The sequence below is a fragment of the Idiotropiscis lumnitzeri genome, chromosome 4, assembly GCF_059441095.1.
Source record: "Idiotropiscis lumnitzeri isolate Australia: NSW breed Sydney's pygmy pipehorse chromosome 4, RoL_Ilum_1.0, whole genome shotgun sequence".
Taxonomy (NCBI): domain Eukaryota; kingdom Metazoa; phylum Chordata; class Actinopteri; order Syngnathiformes; family Syngnathidae; genus Idiotropiscis; species Idiotropiscis lumnitzeri.
The window spans coordinates 23,469,099-23,490,580 of NC_142394.1; the positions used below are offsets into that span (position 1 = coordinate 23,469,099).

The window sequence follows — 21,482 nt, forward strand, 5'->3', positions numbered from 1 at the left end:
CCAATCAGGCAGCATCAATAATTCCCACTTAACCGCGACACCCCGACATTTGTGCAGGGGAGTGCTACTGTGCAGCACCAGTATCACGTAGGACTATTTCCAGGATAAACTACCCGATCATATATATTATATGTATGACTGTAATGAGGAACTGCACACAACCTGCTTCGATGATAGCACAGAAGAAATTACTTTATTACAAAGCTACAAAGAATCATAGAAACACTGTTATGTAACAAACATGCACAGAAAACCGTGGCAACACGGTATAACTAATTGCAGGGGCGTAGCCAGATTTTTTTAGTGGGGTGGCCAGGGTGAGACAACATCTCACTGTGAGGTGGCCACATACCCATGTGCATGCTTGTAACCCCCAATGTAACTGAGAAATCGTTGTTTATCATACCATCCACAGTCAGGATTTCATTCAATAAAATGCACACATATGCAGAACCGTGCCCAACACACAATTTTCAGTTTCTTGTCCTTATTTACCTGCATTCGATGATTTCCCATAATCGGTAGTCTATTTTCAACATCATTGCAGTGCAGTGAGACAATTATGGGAAATGATTTGTCTCAACATTACTCACACAAATACATCTGTTATTCACACATTTCTCGGGTTCACGAAAATATTTTTATTTTCTCTTGTTTTTTAGAAGCATAAAGATATTTGTGATTTTCTTAAGTGTTTTTTTTTTTAACATTTAGTGTGCTTTTATCATGACTGCGTGTAGCTTGTCGATTGTGTGTTTGTGGATCAGTGGACATGCGTATTTATTTTTGACACATCATGGCTCAGCATTCACGGGTTGAAAGTCCATTCCTCCTCCATCCACTAGGAGGCAGTGTTGCTTTCCATTGAACAGGGATGAGCTCTTTCCTGTTTTTCATTAAAAAAATGGACATTGAAGAATGGAAAACAGGCCTTTATCTGATCTCTTAGTATATGTTCCTTTAACACAAGTCGAGAAACAAAATACGACCGTAATTTAATTTCCCTCAAGCGTGTTTTGCATTGGCACGGAAAATGTTCTTCTTCTGCTGCTGGCTACCTAGTCTTCTATGCCAATGTCTAACAGCTTCATATATATTTTCTTTACATTTTGTCAAGATACAAAATAAGTGGCGCAAACAATGACAAAAACACCACAGTAAGATCACAATGTGTTTTTATTAAAGGTCAAACAGAAAGGGCAGAATAATAGGCACGGTAACTTACGCATAACGATCATAATGATCATGCACACAATTGATAAATAGCGTGGCATGTAAAAAGCACAAGAAGACGAAAAGGAGGCAAACAATTAACAGCAGTTTTTCCTTATATGGCTTATTCTCAAACTCCTCAACTACAATTTGGACTTTTTCTTGGACATTTTGGACACAAGTATCAAATTAAACATGAACAGAAAGTCACAATTGAGTCCTAAAGGCACACACAGTTCTGTGCACTAGTAAAATGGCTGTCTCAGTCGTGGGTAGAGTTTGGCATACTGCTAGGATGACTAAATGTTACCAACGAGTTACCCGTTACAGTGCACTTCTAGTACTACTAGTGAAGCACAAGAAGTTCCTAGTAATACTAATAGTACAATTTTATGTCAATAGGAATAACAATAGCACACTGTAGTCAACTAGTGCAGTTTGCTTCACTAGTAAGATGTTGTCCTACTCGTATTACAAAGTACTACTTATTAAAGTCCATGTATGAGTACAAGACAATGTAGCACTACAGTAAAATGACATTGTCTTATTTGTAACATTTTTCCCCACTAGTCGATGGCATTTCGTTACACTAGTAGAACAACTAGGATACACCATTAAAATGACTGTATTACTGCAAACGTTTTCTTCCATTACTAGTGCCACTTTTGGCCTTCTTGCACATGGACCTTAAGATGATATCAAGTATATCAAGACAATTCAGTGCATTAGTAGAATGAGTGTTTAACAAGTAGCATTTTTCCCATTCTTATATGTCATTTCTGCACACTGAGAGGACAAGTTTGGCATACTAGTAGGATCCAGGAGGCTACTAGTGCATGACACATGCCAACTAGTTGGGCACAGTTATATTACTAGTGCAGCACATTGCATATTCAATGTCAAAAGTGGCCCTTGTTGGGGGGAAAAAAACATAAGTAAGACAAGGTGATTGTACTAGTTCACCAAATTGTTTTAATACTGAGGACAAAGCGCTTACAGGTATATGGGCCTGCGCACTACTTTGGCTTAGAAATATGACAACTATATGTTATTAATGAGGAGAAATAATTTAGCGCGTGGCAGGTATCGGCTAGTTAGGGTTAGCAGCATTACTAGCTGCTTACTTGGAAGGTTTAATTCTGTACTAGTAGGACATAAGTGGCAATAGCAATGAAAAAACGTTACTAGCAAGACATTTTCTCAAGACAGTTCACTAGGTTGTTTTACTAGTGAGGACAAGCAGTTGACTAGTACTTGGACCGTAAGCTTGTATTTCAAAGATCCGTAATAAATGCTCAAACAGCTTTCCATCCCCTCCCCCGCGTGCACTAGTGTTCATATCAGCGAGTTGAAGAGCTGTGAAACAATTTGTGAGGATGACTCACTCCAGCTGGGAGCAGCGCTATGGCAACAAGACGGCAGGCGGGAGGAGCAAAAAAAAAAACGCAGAGCGCACGTCCAAACCTGCCGAGCACAAACGCGGAGCGAAAATGGGAAGAAAATTCAAAGTTTGAACGACAAGGGGAGGTCGTTTTCCATATGATGTTTCGAGGTGACGAACGCTACGGGATTTGGTGATTCTGATCGACACGGGGGATTTCCTAATCCCGATACATTGACGTTACAGTGTCTAAAGCCGTATCTTTATTTTGTCATAGATAAGGTCCAATGTCAGTCATTCCTCAAGGCCTCCCTTAGCTACAGAACAAACAAATTTGGGTTGCCACTGCAGAAAGAAAGAAAGCAAGAAAACGCACAGAACGAAGATCCCCCTGTATGTATGAAATGGTTTGTGGTCATATTACTATAGAAGATTTATAAGCAGGTCATTAAAGAAAAAAAAACATGAAGCTCAGTTACTGTCGTATTTAATATTTGTAATATTTACTACAAATATTGACCGCAATAATGACTTTACTACTGCGCTAGAATTGGTTAGTGCTACGGCGCCTTCTGACTAACATTTTAGTCGTATTGTTAGAGAAGTACACTGATTGAGTTTTTCAATTCCTCCCGATTATCAACATAGGACCTTACTCAAATGAAATGACCTCTTTAAATTAAACAAGCATTTAGTGAGCAAAATGATAATAATAAATAGTTAGACATTCACATTCTACGCAATGCATTTGTCTGCATATATTCAAAATAAACATTTTTGGGGGAGTATTTAGCCATAGTTCGATAATATGTACATAAGTGCAAACGAGGTGAAGGTCACACATTCGTCACATCAGCCAGCATATCTGGACTACCCGCCCAAAAAGGAGACTTGGAGGCTGTCTGTCAAGATATTTTTTTTTTTTTTGCCAAAATAACACTAAGTATTCAGTCCAAAAGCCATTTCACCTCCCTGATCGAGCATTGCTTTACACGCCCAAATCCTTTGATTTAATATGAAAGTATAGCCGCACCATCAGAGTTTGTGTAAATATTTGACACAGAATTATTTAACCAATAAAAAAAAAATCCGTTGAAAAAGAATACGCTTAATATAAGAGACTGGATTTTGAATGTTTTTAACTCACATTTTAACAATGATTTCAAAAAAACGTTTGGAAATTTGATTAGAAATTAAATTGCAAAAAGATGATGTTGAATTTTTGACACTGGATTTGGATTTTCTTTTTAAATGGAATTGGAAAAAATAGAGAATTAAACAGATTAGTTTTCTCACTTCATACAGACACACACAAAACATTTTTCCCCAAATGTTTGTGCAATTATTCAATATATTTGATAACCATCTTAAGATCCATGTACTAGTATATTTTTTGTCTTCACTAGTAGGACAACTTTGGCATACGACAGTAAGTTACTAGTGATCCCCTACTGTGCACTAGTTGACAACTCAGTTTTACCAGTACTGCTATTGACTGGTTATAAAATGCTACTAAGCAGATGCAAATGCAGATGCAGATGTCAAGTAGTGCACACTTTTGCTTCACTAGCAACAAGAAGTTGTTACTAGAAAGGCAATCATTCTGAGTATTTAGTGCATAGTATTTTGGCATACTCGTAGGACAACTACATGTTACAAATGAGGCAAACTGCTAGTGAGAAATGCCTACTACGAGTAGGGTCCGAAAGGTCATTAGTGTGTGACACATAGCTGGGCCTAATCATTTAGTCAGGAGTTATTACTTTCTAGTAGGCCAAAAGTGGCACAAGGAGAGGGAGATACATGATTAGTAAGACAGTCGTTCTACTAGTGCAGGCGTGAGCAAACTTTTTGATTGGCGGGCCACAATGGGTTCTAAAATTTGACAGAGGGGCCAGACCAGGAGCAGATGGATGGAGTGTTTTGGTAAACTCACCTCATCTGAGAAAAAAAAATACATTTTAATTTCAAATGAAAGTGAACAAAAGCACTACAACAAAATATGTCTTTGAAAAACCACAGTATTTATAAAATAACAGGTTTATTCATTTAATTTTTTTTCATGTTCGGCGGGCCGGATTAAAACGTTTAACGGGCCGCATGTGGCCCCCGTGCCGTAGTTTGCCCACACCTGTACTAGTGCACTATTTGTCCTCAGTAGTATGACACTTTTAAAATCCTAGTAGGACAACTACATGTTACCGGAGGCAAAACTAATATGAAACAATTTGGTGTGTGAAAAGTTGGGCCGAGGAGTGTTATTTTTAGAGCATTTTACTTTACTAAGAAGCTTTAGTCGTGTACTAGTGGAGTGGAGAAAACTGTTTCTCGTAAGACTAGAAGTGAGGGAACAGAGAATACTAGTACACAAATGTTAAGATGGATCTGACAGGTATGTGATGGTTTCTCCCAAAAAAAATCCACAGACAGGAGGAAAAAATGATGAGGAGACCAAGCAAAATAAAGGGAATTGTGTTTATGTTTTTGTTTTTTTCAGGAGGGCTGGACAAATCTCAAGTTTAAGAGCAAAGGTCGGTTAAAATGAGGTGAAAATAACATTCAAAATTATTCATCAGATGAACTGAGAGAATAAAACACAGTGGATTAGATTCTTCGAACCTAATTACAAAAACCAAGGCCTATATTTTCCCAAGAACAAAATATATGTTTCCAAGAAAACTATTTTTACGGCTGAAAGTTGTAATATTCAAAAAATAAAGATAAACAATATTGCAAGGAAAAGCTTTATATTTTGAAAGAATAACGCCAAATTTTGGATTGCTTTAAAAATAACGTCATACATTTCCAAGACAAACTCTCACTCTCACAAGCATTTAAGTGTTTTCAAGAAAAACAAACCAAACAGACAAATATGTGAACTACATTTTTTGCATGAGAATAAAGTCTTATATTCTCAAGAGAAAAAGTTGTATATGAGACTCATCATAGTGTACTTTCTCTTTTCTGCGTGGCGCAAATACTCATCGCACATTATCTAAGTCATTTCATGACGAATGAATCTATGTCAACATAGTTTGCTTTTTCCACTACACTATTCGGACACATTCACAAATCCGTGCCAGGATTTCTCCAAACAACTCCTATTCCGAGTGTCAAATCTTCAGCACCAACTAACCATATAGACATTTAACGCAATTTCCCGTCTCCACCACACTGACACAAAATAAGACAGCACAGCTGCCCCAGAGAGCGTTCAAGGACTGCTCAAAATTCAACCATCCATCCTGAAGTGTAAGGACGGTGAAGAAATTTGAAAGAGGCACATTCGAATTTGAATCAAAGGGATTTTTCGCAAACACACAAATTGCCACGGCAAAAAAAAAAAAAAAAAAAAATGTCCGTCAACATAAAACGATTTCCTTGTGAACTTTGACCATCTTAGTCTGTCGACTTTGAACCACTGCAAAACAATCAGACATTTTTTTTTTTTTTTTAAGTTTCGATTGCCCTTTGAGAGCCATCAAACACAGGAATCGATTCCATAGTGTCAAACATTCAACCCGGAAGGCTTCAAAAAAGAAAGAAAATGATATTTAAAAAGTTGACATGTACATTAGAATCCAGCATTGCATTCAATGGTGCAGCTTCTTGCATATAACAGTTGAAGACTTTGGCCCAATTGAATTGTTCACATTTCATTCATTCCAACATCTGCATCATCGAGTCGCTTTTGTGTCTTGAGATCAAAACGACGCTTCGAGAAGCGTCGTTTTTTTTTTTTTTTTTTCCCCTCCGCCACAATCAAGATATAATCCTCGCTGAAGACAAAAGAAATCAATGGTCACCCGCCTGTTCAGTTTGTTAAGATTCAAAATTCTACTGTTGCGTATGTGGTAAGATATGTTTATAGATAGCCTTTCAGTTTAACACGAACATTTCTGAAATTTCTTTTTTTTTTTTTTTGTACTGTACATAACTACAGTGGACACTTTCAATGTACCTTTCCAATAGGAATCATGGAAATTGAGTTGATCCACTCAAACGGGTCACACCGTCCAGGCAATGTTTGAAGTAACAATTCAACATTCTTAACTGCCTTATAATGTGAAAAAAAATACAATACAAGTTCAACACAATCATTTGTGCACCTGCCCGCATTTCGCCGATGACGAGTGAACGGAACTACACTGGTTATAATTTCTATACTGAAATAAGTGTGATCTGTTCATATGATTTTCTAATTTTCTATTCATCTCGGTTTAATTTTATACAGCAGGAGTTTGAGCATCACCGTCATACATGATAAACATTTTTATTGGTGATTTATTCTTTTTTTTTTTTTTTTAATAATCTCTTGATATGATAGATTTTCATCAATCACATGTAATTATCTTTTACATTTTAAATAAATAACAGTGAGTGTATGTTCCCTGAACTTTTGAGTCTCCCCTCCAGCGAAAACAAAAATCCCAAACAAGTCAACATCGTAAGCACACAAATTGAAAAGTGATCGGATTTACATGCGAGACCATCTGCAAACGATCGTTTGTCACAAGTCTGTCAATCGACTGGTCTCCTTCTCCACTCCGTTGCTTGTCAACAGTCCAAATGTTGGTCTGCCACAATCCAGAATGAGTCCAACCCATAATAGTGGACTTTCATCTTCTCTTTGTGTGCATCTTACATTGGATAAGTTGAGCTATCGAGAACTAGAGTGGGCTAACTCCATTGCGGTCATGTTCAGATGAATACTGGTTGAAATGAATGTTTGGAGTCCATGATTGTGTTCAGCTCGTTTCTGGAGTCACCACTGCAAAACTGGGCCAACTTCAAAAGTGAGCTTCAGAGACTAATAGGATACCCAAAAAGAAGAAAAGTGCTTTGGCTTGGGTGGTTCAACACATGTATAAAAGATCCACCATCCTAACCCAACAACACAGACTTTAAAGTTTAAAGCAAACAACAAAAGAACCTGTGATTTAATGTTTTTCAGTCCAGTGCGAAGGGCTCCCTTGGATAAGAACAGAAAACCAACATGTGCAAGAACTAATTATTATTATTATTATAATTTTTTTTTTTTTTTTACAAAAATCAAGGCATGCATTTTATTTATTTTCTTTAATTGAGGTACTATGTTTGTCATTCCAAATCCGCAAAATAATTATTAGGCCTACTCATGGTGTAGTATAGGGCAGTGTAAGGCGGTATAAGCACAACTAAGGCATGTCTGCCATCTAGTGGTGAATGACAAATTTACAACTTAACACTACAGCCGATTTCTGCACCCTCATATTCGCATATTCAGATATTTTTCACAAATTTCACAGATATTTCCCCAATATTTTTAATATTTGTTTTTTTTTAAAAAACATTTTTCTGAATTTAATCGCATATACCTGCCACTTTTCACAGAAAATGTATTTTCAATATTAACCAGTGTTTTTTCATGAATTAGTTTTTTCCACATGTTTTTTTAAATTAAATAATCAAGGGGCGACTCAGACTATGGTCAAGGGCCCGATACAGCCCGCGGGCCACCACTTGCCCTTCCCTGATTTACATGATACTAACCAGGATGCAACTAAAGATTATGACAGCACCTCAGTAGTGGATAAAGTGCAAGCAATATGATCTTACATGAATATCCAAAATCATTATAATTGGCAAAATCTGTTTGGAAAAAAAAAAAAACAATAACATTTGCCATCGAACTTTAAATGTCTCTCCTGCAAATTGGCAAAAACGAACTTAGCCCACTCTAGTTTCCAGCGGTTCAGTTTGCATGCACTTTTAAGGTGTTGGTTAGTATGGCTGACAAGAAGTTGGTGTCTCTTGGGCGCAGCCTCTTAAGTTGGCGTGCAGTTGATGAGGCACACATTAGTTTTTTTTGTCTTTGCTTTTTTTTGTTGGGGGGGGGGGGGTTTAGTGGGGTAAACTTAAGAGGCGTTTGTAGAAAGGCTTACTGAGTCGAGGGCCACGGGAGCCGCCATCAGCAGTTTGGGGACAGGGCACAGGTGGGTCTCCATATCCATGGGGATGCACTGGAGTTCCACCGGATCGGGAGTTACAAGCTCAGAAGGCTCTACTGGGAGACACAGAAGAAGAGAGGATTGGGTTGTCATCATTTGTACTCAACTATAGATCGAGAACAAAAAGCCACAACCGAAGAGCCACCTGTTGCCATTCATAGAACTCAATAGTGGATAAAAATTTAACCAATATGCTAACGGGTCGAACGTTTTGTTGTGAAAGTGGAACGATAGAAATGGTGTCATTTATTTATTTATTTTCTGGTCAACGTTACACTGATACGCTGGCTTGTTAGCATGTTGCGCTAATGGCTAACGCCGCTGTTTTGTGCGGATGAGGGAAGGGTTGACAGGAATGAGATGGTTACCATGGCAACAGGTCAAGCCACATCAGCGGGATGATTTATCGCCAAACATGCAATCAAAATAAAAGGCGAAAGTATTAAGTTGAGCGACAAAGAGCCGACGGGGTCATACAATGTGATCAGACAGCATTATCTGACCATTGTATTCAAAATGGACATGTTACATGAAGAGAGCAAATGATCAGTAATAATTGCATTTTACAAATTAAATTCACTGGCTACTTTAACGCAGGCTAAATTTGAATGCTTGTCCCATGAAAATTGTTTGAATTTCTTGTGTCGTTTTAGTCGCGTTCATGCATGTATGTGGACGGTAAATGTTTTTGTCCAATCACATTTCAGCCTTGATGTGTTGCCATGTCAATCCAATCTGCCCAGCGACGTCACAATTTTTCTAGTTTTATTTGGACAAAATACGCCTTTGTTAGCTTTTGTTCTTGAACATTGAATCATTTTGTTTTTCTCCCAAAATAACATGAATTGATAGTAACACTATTGACTTTTTTTTAAACCAAAAACAAACAACATTTTCATTCGTGAGGCATTTATGAGTTTTACAAATTATCATCCCTTTTTGTGAGGGGGCCAATAGAATAGAATAGAAGGTAAACAGAAAAATATTCAACTCATCTTGATTCATAATTAATCTATTGCTTATTTTGGAAATTCACTGATTATAATATTATTTTTTCCCTTGTAAAAGTTTGATTTTAGTGTCATATTGTAATGACTAAAAAAAGACAGAAATGATGTTTTTTATTCCCAACAAAATACACATTTTCTTTCAGATTATTATTTATTTATTTTTTACAAAGTTTTTTTTTTTTTGGTCATCTTTTCTATCTTGAAAAAAAAAATTTTTTGCCAACTTTTTGATTCCTTTGGCAATTGGGGGTACACATCACGTTTGATTGTCGTTGGGATTATCGGCTCATTTGAGGGGCCTGCGCTGCGGCCATCACTCACCAGTGGGGATGAAGGCCGGCTGCTGCTGCAGCTGCATGCTGGCCAGGGCCTGCTGGTAGTGGAACATGTTGGGGTTGAAGACGGGGGCACCATTGCTCTTGTCCATCATCTGCCTCTTTGGTAGCGACTGCACACCTCCTGCCGGAACACCCTGACCACACCCACAGCAGAACATGAAAGAGCATTAAGATCACTGCACTTTCAAAAAACAAATTAAATGTGTTGTGCATGTATTTCAATTTCAGTGAGTTAAGGAGGCAAAATAGTCCAACAGAGATGAAGTATTCACTTTTGCAGTGTACTGAAAATAAATTTTCCCGTAAATAAACAAAAAAGAAGAAAAAGAAAAGCTTTGATATTACAAGATCTTATGTTCCAGAACAAAAAAACAGGGGGTAACTGTTTTCCATTAGTTTTATGTGTATGGCCTAGAAGTGTGTGTCATTTAAATACTTGCTGTTATTTTAGCATAGGATATTGTTAGATTACGACGCACTCCGATTTACGTACACAACGGAGTGACATTAGCACTGTTGGAACAGAACTGTATAGTTTTGTTTCACAGAAAGTTCTAATAATTACCACTAGAGGACGCTGCAGTATGTAAAAAGAGCTCACGTGAATTAAGACGACCAGTTAGAGCAGATGCAAAACAGAAAACGTCACCTTTTAATTTTTTTTTTTTAATGGGATTCTTGCAAGTTTCTGTCTATACAATGTTATATTTTTTAGGGCCGTTCACAGTTTGTTCATGGGTCAAATTTTATCTGAGGCAAGCACGTGAGGATCATCATCACTTCTCTGAATCTACCTACCTACCTAGTATCTATCTATCTGGCTAATATTTAAATACCAAACTGTTAACTATCTACCTCGATAGTGTCTGGTATCTGCCTACTTATCAACATACCAACCAACCTACTCTATCTATCTACTTATCTAGCTACATACATAGGATTTACCAATTACCTAGCATCAACCTACCAACCTTACCGACCTAACCACCTACCTAGCGAGTACCTATCCACATAAGATGAGTTATCTAGTATCTAACTACCAACCTAACTACCAAGTATCTACCTACCTACATACATACCTAGCTAGCTACAGGACATACCAATATACCTACCTGGTATCTACCCACCTACCTACATAGTATTTAATGTACACCAAACTGGTAGCTATCAACCTCTCTATTGTCTACTACTACTCTACCTACTTACAGTGGATCTACCTATTATCTCGTATCAAGCTAAAACCAATTTACCTACATACCTACCTATGTAGTTACTATCTAGTAGAAACCAAGTAACCTTATTGCAGAGTATCTATATCTGCCTGCCTGTCTAGTATTTCCCAATCTACCTACCGACTTACCTACGTACCTACATACCTACACACCGAGTATCTCAATACCAACGACCTCTATATCGACCTCTCTCTTATCTACCTACCTATCATCCTAGCCACCTACCAACCTATAGTCTACGTACCCAGCCATTGAATACCTACCTAGAATTGACCTTGCAAGCTGTGAAGTGAAGTGTGACTCACCAAGGCGGCAGAAGCCGTGTTGTGTCCGGCCTTAATCCTGGCCTGCAGGTGAGTAGGAGGGTGGAAATACTTGCACTTGTCCCGGCCGCAACGTCCCTTCACGTAGTCCATACAAACGATCACACAGTTCTCATTGCAATCCACCATGCCGGCCTCTAGTGGGTGCGCGTAGCGACATTCGCTCTCCCCGCGTGTGCAGTTCCCACGCTGGAACTCGCGACAAACCTGTGAGAGCCACGACCCGCGTTTACCTTTCAGCGTATGCGACTCACACACAAAATGGGTACGCGTCATACCTCCAGCTTGTCGGTGCGTGCGTGCTTCGGTGCGGCTACACCGTTGCCCGTGGCCACCAGGCCGGTGGGACTTCCAGAGACTAGCAGGGGAGTACTGGGCAGCAGCTCAGGCATCAAGCCCATGCTCGGGCCCATTGGGCCTAGGAACGGACTGAATGCCATATTGGGACTGGTCGCCAGGGATTGCGTCACGGGGAATGTTGTCTGTGGGTTTCGGAAAATATCGTTCATTACATCAGTGCCTACCAACATTTATTGAAAAGAAAATCTCATGGCATTACCACCAAACAAAATTAGTACAAAAAGCATATACTTTACATTGGTACCTTTGACTTGAGAGCGCCCCAATTTAAGAGCCATTCTGATTGTCGGTCGCTAAAGTACAGCAAACCCCCGGCTATCCTAGATTTTGAATACATTTTTATAAAAAAAAAAAAAAACTCCCCAAAAATTGCACACCTTCAGTGTGGTACCACTGAGCCTGACTGAAACACACGTAGCGTATAATTTCAAAAAAGAAGAGGATGACCTTTAAAGTGTAGTATATTACAAATATTTTCCAATTTAATCGCATTATTACCACAGAGAATAAAGAGTATAGTTAATGTAATCGCGATGCTAACATCCATTAGCTCATCTGTCGTGTTTTGCATTACATGTTAGCATTCAGACCACAGATTATTCTTTTTTCAGAATTCAGTTTTCACCTACGTAAGGTGAAACATATCCAATGAGATAAAATGGGGTGACTGTGCCAGTGTATATTAAAAATTGAGATTGTATCTCATTGGCGGACTCACAATGGGCTGCAGCTGAGCTCCAGGCAGCATGAAGTGCATCTGTTGAGCCAACATGGCGGCGGCAGCCTTCTGCTGAATCAGGTTGTTCCTGCCATTAATCTCCAGCTGGGTTTTGAGGTGAGGAGGAGGATGTAGGTATTTGCAGTTCTCTCGCACGCACCGGCCCTGAAGAAAAGAACAGGAAAGGTGACACACTGCAGCAGCTCCAAACACAAGACCATGCAGTATATTCCCCTATGAAACAGTGTGAAGTTATGCAAAACAGGTGTATATTGATTTCAAGCATCAGGGTTGCTCGGACCACCTTAAAGCAAAGGAGCGCTTGTGTTGTCCTGGTACAATCTTGGAAATTTTAACAGATTGATTTGGATGGCTGTAAAGACCATATAATTTTTTTTTTAATGTTTTACCCCTCCCATATACTTTAAACAAATGTAAACTTATTAAAACACACTGACACTCATTAAAAGACATTATTTAAAGAATAGGGAAAATAGTGTGAAATATCCCTTCCCGGATTCAAAAAGAGGACTCAGAGTTGTCCAAATAAGACGCAACGTGATAGCGTCAAGATGTTTGTAACTCCCTGTTTAAGTAAGTTAAAGTAAAGGAAATTAAAGATTTACACGGACGATGGCACTTGACGTTCTTTTGCAGGTCAGTCTCCCGCCCTCAGATCGAGACCTAGTTACCGGTCCGGCCTCGACCGACTGGCCTTATTCATAAAAATTGTCCCGCCTGCTACTGGGGCATACCATCACAAGAGGGAGGGGGGGGGATACAACCATCAATATAATGATCATTAGCAGGCTAATTTACTATTCAAATCCACTTACCTTATTGTGGACTTATTATGGTGACACGAGGGCCAGACTAAAATCCACCTACGGCCTTGCTTCATTGAGCCCTTTTTTAAAACATCCACGACCCCCCCCCCCCCCACACACACACTTTCCGCCCAAAAATGGGCGTCCACCGTCCCCGGGACGAACCGCCTAGATCTGCATTTACACAACCAAATGATCAACCAAAGTACTTCATTTTGTCTAATGAAAGTCCGCTAGCTTAATGCTAGCATACAATGTGAAACAACACTGTCGGCTAACAGAAATGAGAACAGATGGTAATTAGAAACCTTCAAACTGCTGCTTTTCCACACACACACACATACCACCGTTATAAATCCCAAAACATAATAAAGACAACAAGAAAATAAAAATCTGTGGCTCAGCTCTATATCAAATAATTACAAAACATTTTCCCCATGATCATTGCAAAACATTTGTTAGCTAAGCGTCAAGTGGGCTTTAAATATAGGGCGGCATTTTGTAAGTTCTGCTGAAATTAAGCGCTAATGAGGTCTCCGAGGAGCTTGTGCTGGATAATTTATGAGTAATGCGCCAGCCGTCTCGAAAATTGTACATGGTCAGAGACACAATCGGCAACGTTATGTCTGAATAAAGCATTGAGACATGTAACGGCAAGGAAATTGCGCAACAAAACGTTTTATCTCTTCAACTTTTGAAGCACTTCATCACGAATGTCACCGGAGAATTGAAGTCTGCCTCAGTTGACTTTGGGTGAGAGGCGTGGTACACAATGGATTGGTCGCCAGCCAATCTCAGGGCACACATTCACATTCATGGGAACTTTGCCGCCGTAAATACTCACAATTTTAGGCTTTACGGACAATTTTGAGTCCAATGAAGCTAACTTGCATATTTTGGAAAAAGGAAGCAACGGGGAGAACAGAGGAGCTGAGAGGCAAATGAAGAACCTCAGAACTGCGAGAAAGGAAATTCTAAATTCCCGAAATTGCAATAAAATAGCGTGATAATGGTTCTTCACAAAAATACAACTGCTGTTTTTGAACCATACAAAATACGTGCCGCAGTTTATGCATTTTCCCCAGCGGCAAACACCAAGTTGAACAAACACGGCTGATGAGATAACGTTGGAGAGTGGAAACAGATGGTCAAGTCTCACCGCTCCGTGTTGCCAAACCATCTTTTATTGACCTCAAATTCAATGCAAGTTTGAAAGTTGGGGCTCAAGATACCGCAGTAGTAGCATGACATCTGCTTGTTTTTGACAGGATGTGTTAGCATAATTTCCCAACTGCATTTAAGTTCATATTAAGAGCTAACCTTCAATCCTTCCCATTACCATAAAAGTTTCCATTTTTGAAAATGAAGAAAAATGTTTGTAACACGTTTTCTTAATTAAAAAAAAAACCTCTACTTTGTTTAAAACATAAAGTAATTAAATTATTAAACAGAATATACAGAGGGCGACACGGGGGTCGACTGGTTAGCACGATGACCTTACAGTGCATAGGTGCAGGGTCAGATTCCTGCTCTGGTCTTCCTGGGTGCAGTTTGCATGTTCTCCCCGTGGCTGTTTGGGTTTTCTCCGGGTACTCCGGTTTCCTCCCACATTCCAAAAACATGGTAGGTTGATCGAACACGCTAAATTGTCCCTTAGTGTTCGTCTTTCAGTGCCTTGCGATTGGTTGGCAACTGCACGCCCGCGACCCTTGTGAGGATAAGCAGCTAAGACAATGGATGGATGGAGAATATACGGAAATTTAAAAGTTTCTCCCACATTTATTGCTTCAATTCAATGTGCATTGTACTGCTCCTTATGGCCACCTGGGGGCAGTACAATACAGAAATACCGACATTTTGTATATGTTGGTAGTCACATCTCAGTAAGGTGCAGCAATGCTCGTTGCTTTTCACAGAGGATAAAGAATATATCAAAACATAAAATTAAGTTGAACTAGCTGTTGCTAACAGCTTAAAACCTTTTTTTTTTTTAAGGTTCTTCACTCTGTGCCAAAACGCTGCTAGTTACGAAGCGTGTTGGGTTTCCTTACTGCCATACAGCGGCAACTCATATCTTAAAAAGTCCGGAAATTCATATCTCAAGACACCACAATACATCCAAAGTCACTCCACGGCTCTGAATCAGGTGGTTTTACTGGCTGAACAGAGGTGAGTCTAAAAATAAATAAATGTCTTTATTTGTGCGGCAATGTCATATGAGGAGTGTCCTGGCACCTTGTTGGTGCAGTAGCACGGCAGGTCAGCAGTGGGTAAGGAACTGCAGTTGCCCTTAAACCCCCACCGAGAGAGGAGCTGCTCAAAATGACCTCTGCGTAGCTTCCACTTTGTCAGCAAGCCATACATCATTTCCCCAGAAAAGCATCCACAGTGCAAAATGCAGTGGAACAAACATCTAAAGAAACTGACATCACTACGCAGAAACTTTGATGGATGATTCCTTTAAAGCCTTAGTTACAAATATCCAAAGACTGTTTTCCTGTTTTTTGTTTGTTTGTTTGTTTTTACATTTGTAGTCTTTCTTTTGTTGGGTCTATTTTATTTAATAATGATATCACAATGTAAATGTAATGGTTTATTTTTTTTAACTTAATTTGTGATACTGTTATGTTGTCTGTTGAAAAATTCTGTAAAGGTTAAAAAAAAAGTTCTAGATTGTAGTTAAAAAGCAAAGGTGTCATCAAAGACGCTTTCACAAAGCCGTTAGCCTATCAATGATGCTTTGCATTTCATGTTAGCATTAAGCTAGCACTCTTTAGAGATGAAATTCTACGGTTTGAAGGAACATTTTGTTTGTTAAAATGTGCAATGTTTCACTCTCTTTTGTTTTAAATGTCAGTTTTGGTGGAAAACTTCACCCAGGAGTGTCAAACCTTATGGTAAACTTTGTTGTATTGTATTGTATTCTCAAAGTGACGATATACGATATCCTTTACGGCAATAAAGTGAGACCAGGTGCAAAACAAATAATTTAATTGTTGTAATGAATTCAGGTTTGTTTAAATTATGTGGGAGGCGTAAAACTTTAACTTATACTGTTTTTATATGCCTTCAATAATAAGAAATGTTCACTTATTGAGGGTGGTTCTGCAACATATGAATCTAAATGCTATTATTAATCAGTTCTAGCCTTCTCCCCAAAATACATTTTTTTAATGAGGAAAAATAGTACTCTACAACATTGGAGTTATAAAACCATACATTAATAACATAATGAAATAGAGTATAAAGAATTAAATGTTCACACGCTTGGCTTGAATGCAGTCGGCATTGCCCTGCCCCTTCTGGTGTGTGCGCCTTGGCCATCTGGGGTCGGTATAACGCAGACATCGCAGACAATCACCCATCAGACACTCTTTGCAGAGGATAAAGAATATATACCTTTAAGAACTGTTATACTGTCTGTTTCCATGTCTGTCTGAATTATGTGTACAAAGATACATTGCTTAAAGGGTTCTGACACCGCTACAAATATAATATTTGCATGTTCCATTTTGTTTTAGCACTAAGCTAACAGAGGTGACGTGATCATATTGAATATGTGTATGTCTTATGTTTAGTTTGACAGTTAACTTCAACTGGGGGTGCAACAATAAAGACGAATTGTTCACTACGACTGATTTGAGTCGAGTTCACTGCCACCATTCAGAGCTAGTAGCTTGCTTGTAAATCAAAGCAAAGAAAAAAAAAAACTTGGGTTCAATCATATTTCAAGACCTTCTGCCGACAGCAACTTGAAGACCGTCCGGACCGTTGTGCTTGAAACAGTCAAACGAGGCCACCAGGGCGTCCTCCTGGCCTTCGGCGCAAAACAACAGCAGGCCTCTTGCTGCCCTCCACGCCAGCGATACCGAGGCAGACTGTTGCTCTGTGCTAAAAACAGCCTTGCCATTCAGGAAGATCAAACTATCCAATGGCTATGCACTCCTGTGCTGTTGCTAGGCCCCCCCCCACCCCCTCTACTCTCTCTTCTCCATCTGCCTGCTGCTCTGGAGGACATAACGTGGAAAATGGACCAATAATACATTCAAACTCAATAAACAAGGAGACGGCGGCCGCGGCCTGCTCTGGTATATGAAGCCACTTGTCTGGTTTGCGCTTTCCTTTTGCAGCAGGCACCGAACATCTCGCAAAGCTACACTTTGAACAACACAAACTGAAAAAAAATATATATCAAATCATCATACCCACTGCATGCACAGTGAACATTTAATATATATCTTAATATAATTATCTTTTAAAACAAATGGCTCAGAGAGGATTTGATTTCCAGCCGTGAACTTGTTCATTCACATGCGGCGAAACCTCTCTGTTTCTTATGTCAACGACCCTGACTAAACTTTGCTCCGCCCTAACATGCAACACTTGAACACATGGTGACACCTTGACAAGTTTAATTCATTCCATGACGGAGCTTGAAACTTAATTGAATCATACACCAAATCCGTTTTCAACATTGAAACGAATGGAACGGCACCCATCAAACAAAGAAATCTAGCATTATATTGTGTAAAATCAAAAAACATCTGTGATGTTGAATGTGTTTGTTTAATGGGCGTGGCCTATACTGAAATGTTGAGCGAGTCTGCGCGTGAGTGGCTGGCCCTGAGCTGGGGCCTTCAGCTATGTGATTGTTTTCATTTTGTATTTATGTGATTGGCTCAGTAAAAAATGACAAGGGACAACATAATAAAAAAACATGTAATTGAAGGTACCACCGGGCCATAAAAGAAAACCCCCACCTAAAAATTGACTTTTTTTTAAACGTTGAATCTATCCTCATATACAGTTCAGATATTTGCTGAAAATTTCAGTCATTTGTATATTTCTGTGCGCTCGGCAAAATGGCAAAGGAGCTTTCAAAGCCCTGACTAATAAGAACGCACTAATTGGTGTCAAGGAAGTATGTGGAAATGATGACTCTTAAGGAACTCAGTTTAGCCTGGTTTGTTACGGAGAGGCTTTGTCACATTTATTTTTAATCCAACCCTCCATCAGACATTAATTTCCTTTTAAATGTCGTTGAAATGTTTTCAGATCATAGATTGTGGTAAATTTAAAAGATTAAACGAGATGCCCAGTCATGAGTCATAATCAGCTGAGCAGTGAGAAATGATCCGCTTTCACCATTTCATCCGGCCGCCCAAAAGAAAAAAAAGTCACACAAATACAAAATTATTTAGTCATAACAAATAAAGTATCTTGGTTCCTCTATCCATTATCCGCATTTCAACATAGTTCCTAAATACTGTCAGAACATCAACATATGTTTAACAATCAGCAATGTTTGTTTAGAAGGTGCAAACCTTTCCTTATTATTTTTTAAATGTGAGGTCTTAAAATATTTAATAGTCCATTTAAATACAACTCCTAAATTAATTTCAAGATAGTTCCTTGTCACCAAATTGCCACAATATGGTAGCAAAGCATTCCTTTTCAACCAAACTTTGCAACTCACTTTAATATAGTTCCTTAGCACCAAGATGCCATGAGATGTCAAAGCACTATTTCTGTCTAAATGATAATCCACCTTCCGGCTCTGGCCTTCCTGCGTGGAGTTTGGATGTTCTCCCAGTGCCTGCGTGGGTTTTCTCAGGGTATTCCGGTTTCCTCCCACATTCCAAAAACATGCATGGAAGCTTGATTGGACACCCCGAATGGTCCCTTGGTGTGCTTATGCATGTGAATGGTCAGTTGTCTTTGTGTGCCCTGCGATTGGCTGGCAACCATGGTTGAAATAGGCTCCAGCACGCCCACCACCCTCGCGAGGCGAAGCGGCTCAGATAAAGGATGGCTGGAAGGATGAAAACCGTCCGCTCACCTCAACATCGTTGTGCAGAATCAGGGTTTCGCAAGATGGTGACAAATTACTACTTTGGTCAATATGTGGCACCTCAACTTACATGAAACAAAGTTTGTCACCAAAACGCCACAACATGGCGGCAAGGCACTACGATATGTAAATCTTCAACTCACTTCAACAAACAGACAGGGATTGGGACCAAAAATCTGCATTTAGGTAACACTCACTGAAATACCTTGCAGTCCCACCATAAATGGGTTACAATGGAGGCAACCCCGGTTCAGAAAATAAATAGTCATTTAAAAAAAATAAATATATATATTTTTTTTAATTCTGCAAACATGTGACTCCGTGAGTATGTGGGAGTCCACTGTAGTTCCTTGGCACCAAAAACCCAAAACATTACTTTTGTAGAAAATTGCTTACATTTATTTTTTAGTATTAGTTTTATAATACAATAGTATAATTCGCTTACCTTAAGCGAGTCGAAACAGGCGATGACTCTGCCGTTGTCCACATGGCAGCTGCGCGACGGGTGCGCAAACTTGCAGTCGGCGTCCGAGCGCGAGCAGGTGCCTCTCTGGAACTCTCGGCACACTTCCAGGGTCAGCCATTTGGTGTCACGGCCCACGCTCACGCGAACCGCCATGACCGACGTGACGCACTGGAGCAACTGGAAACGACGAGGCGCGGATGGAAAACGTCCACGGGGGGGATTTCTGCAGAGGGGCGCTGTGCTTTATTGGCTCTTCCTGGGAAAAGTGGCAGCTGAAGTTGGACTGAGGTGAGATAGCAAGGATGACTGTCCATGGGAACCAAAATAAAATTTTTAAAAAAAACTAAACTACTCCGAGGACATCAGTTTGTCATAGTGGGGATGGGGTTGGATGGAGGTGGGGTGCCCGTGCCAGGCCCACCTTGCGTCGCCGTTGGATTCACGTCAACATGTTGGAGGCAGAGGCAGTCACCGCAGTGCGCGTTTGTCCCAAGAAGTCACTGAGCAAGTCGGCGTCCTTGAAACGTCCAAGACAAAAAGGTGCAGCTCGTTCAAACGGAGTCTGCATTCCAGGCCAGCGGGTACCGTGCCGCCCTCATCCAGCAAAAAATACTAAACAGCGTCAGACGACTCCTCCTCACGTCCCACATCCACTTCCTCTTCTTCTTAGTTTAGCCTCTTTTGCATCCTTTCCGTCCGCATCATCATCGTCGTGGCTGGAAAAAGGTAGAAAAACGCACAATGGTTGACAGAAGAAATGTAGTACTACCAGCCAAAGATTTTGCGGCGTTAAATGCGGAGGAGGAAGCGGAGGAGGAGGAGGAGGAGGAGGAGGAGGAGGAGGAGGAGGGTGCTGATGTGGACCACGAGGCAGGAAGGGAAGGAAAGAAACAAGCGACGACAAACAAACTGGGAGTGGAGCAGCCGCAGGGAGGAGGGAGGGAGGAAGGAAGGATAGCAATAAACAGGAACGTGTGCCTTCGTTATATTAGTGAGAGGGAGTGAGGAAGGAATGGATCGCTTTCCATTTTACTTCTCAACCAAGACGAAAGACATTGGTTATATTTTGACTTGTATTTTTATTCTTTATTTTTTTTGCAGAACAGAGTGTAGTTTTTCATCCACTACAGATGGTGGCAGTGGCGTTCTTGTTGTCGGAATGTGAACAGGAAGTATTAGCTCTAAGTGTTCTGTATTTTTTGTTTGTTTATTTTGCAACAAACATGCGGAGCCTGTACAGAGCAGGAAATGTGAATTGCAATGAATAAACCCTTAAAGGACACCATGGAAAAATATTTAACAGGGATGAAATGAAAGGTGGAGGAACTAAAAGCAATTTTCATCAAGTTATTATTTGTTGTAAGTTCATCTATAGGTATTTTATCTTTTAGTTAAATGTTAATACGGATACCACATTATGTTGATGTGTCTTTATAACGACTTAATAGACCACAGGTGGGCAAACCTCTTTATTGGCGGGCCACATTGGGTTCCAAAATTTGACAGAGGGGCCGGACCAGGAGCAGATGGATGGAGTGTGTTGGTATCCTCATCTCATTGGAGAAAAAAAAATACATTTAATTCTAAATTAAAGTGAACAAAAGCATTACACCAAAATATATGTCTTTGGCACACCACAATATTTAGAAAATAAAACATTAACAAGGTTTATTCATTTAATCTTTTTCAAGTTTGGCGGGCCGGATTAAAACATTTAACGGGCCGCATGTGGCCCCCGGGCCGTAGTTTGCTGTAATATTAGCCCTTGGCGGAA

At 39.8% G+C, this 21,482-nt stretch overlaps 1 protein-coding gene across 2 annotated transcripts; it reads right to left on the minus strand.

The window, feature by feature from the left end:
* Nucleotides 1-5,323: 5,323 nt before the first annotated feature.
* mbnl3 (muscleblind-like splicing regulator 3) lies at nt 5,324-20,572 on the minus strand. 2 transcript variants are annotated; one of them, XM_088295159.1, is made up of 6 exons: nt 19,688-20,572; nt 12,565-12,729; nt 11,765-11,968; nt 11,469-11,693; nt 9,915-10,065; nt 5,324-8,636 (listed from the first exon to the last, which is right to left on the minus strand). In XM_088295159.1, exons 1-6 carry the CDS (start codon nt 19,859-19,861, stop codon nt 8,491-8,493), a joined length of 1,065 nt encoding a protein of 354 aa, XP_088151285.1. In that variant the 5' UTR covers nt 19,862-20,572; the 3' UTR covers nt 5,324-8,490. The 2 variants fall into 2 exon arrangements, with proteins under 2 accessions (XP_088151285.1, XP_088151284.1); XM_088295158.1 differs by having other exon boundaries at nt 5,324-8,639; nt 19,688-20,559.
* Nucleotides 20,573-21,482: the final 910 nt, after the last annotated feature.

Excerpts from the sequence above, each read along its gene's own strand:
- mbnl3 (XM_088295158.1), bottom strand. The coding sequence starts at position 19,861 with ATGGCGGTTCGCGTGAGCGTGGGCCGTGACACCAAATGGCTGACCCTG. Across the intron at positions 12,730-19,687 it reads CCTGTTTCGACTCGCTTAAG|GGCCGGTGCGTGCGAGAGAA; the intron begins GTAAGCGAATTA and ends TCTTTTCTTCAG. Across the intron at positions 11,969-12,564 it reads GAGCTCAGCTGCAGCCCATT|ACAACATTCCCCGTGACGCA; the intron begins GTGAGTCCGCCA and ends CGAAACCCACAG.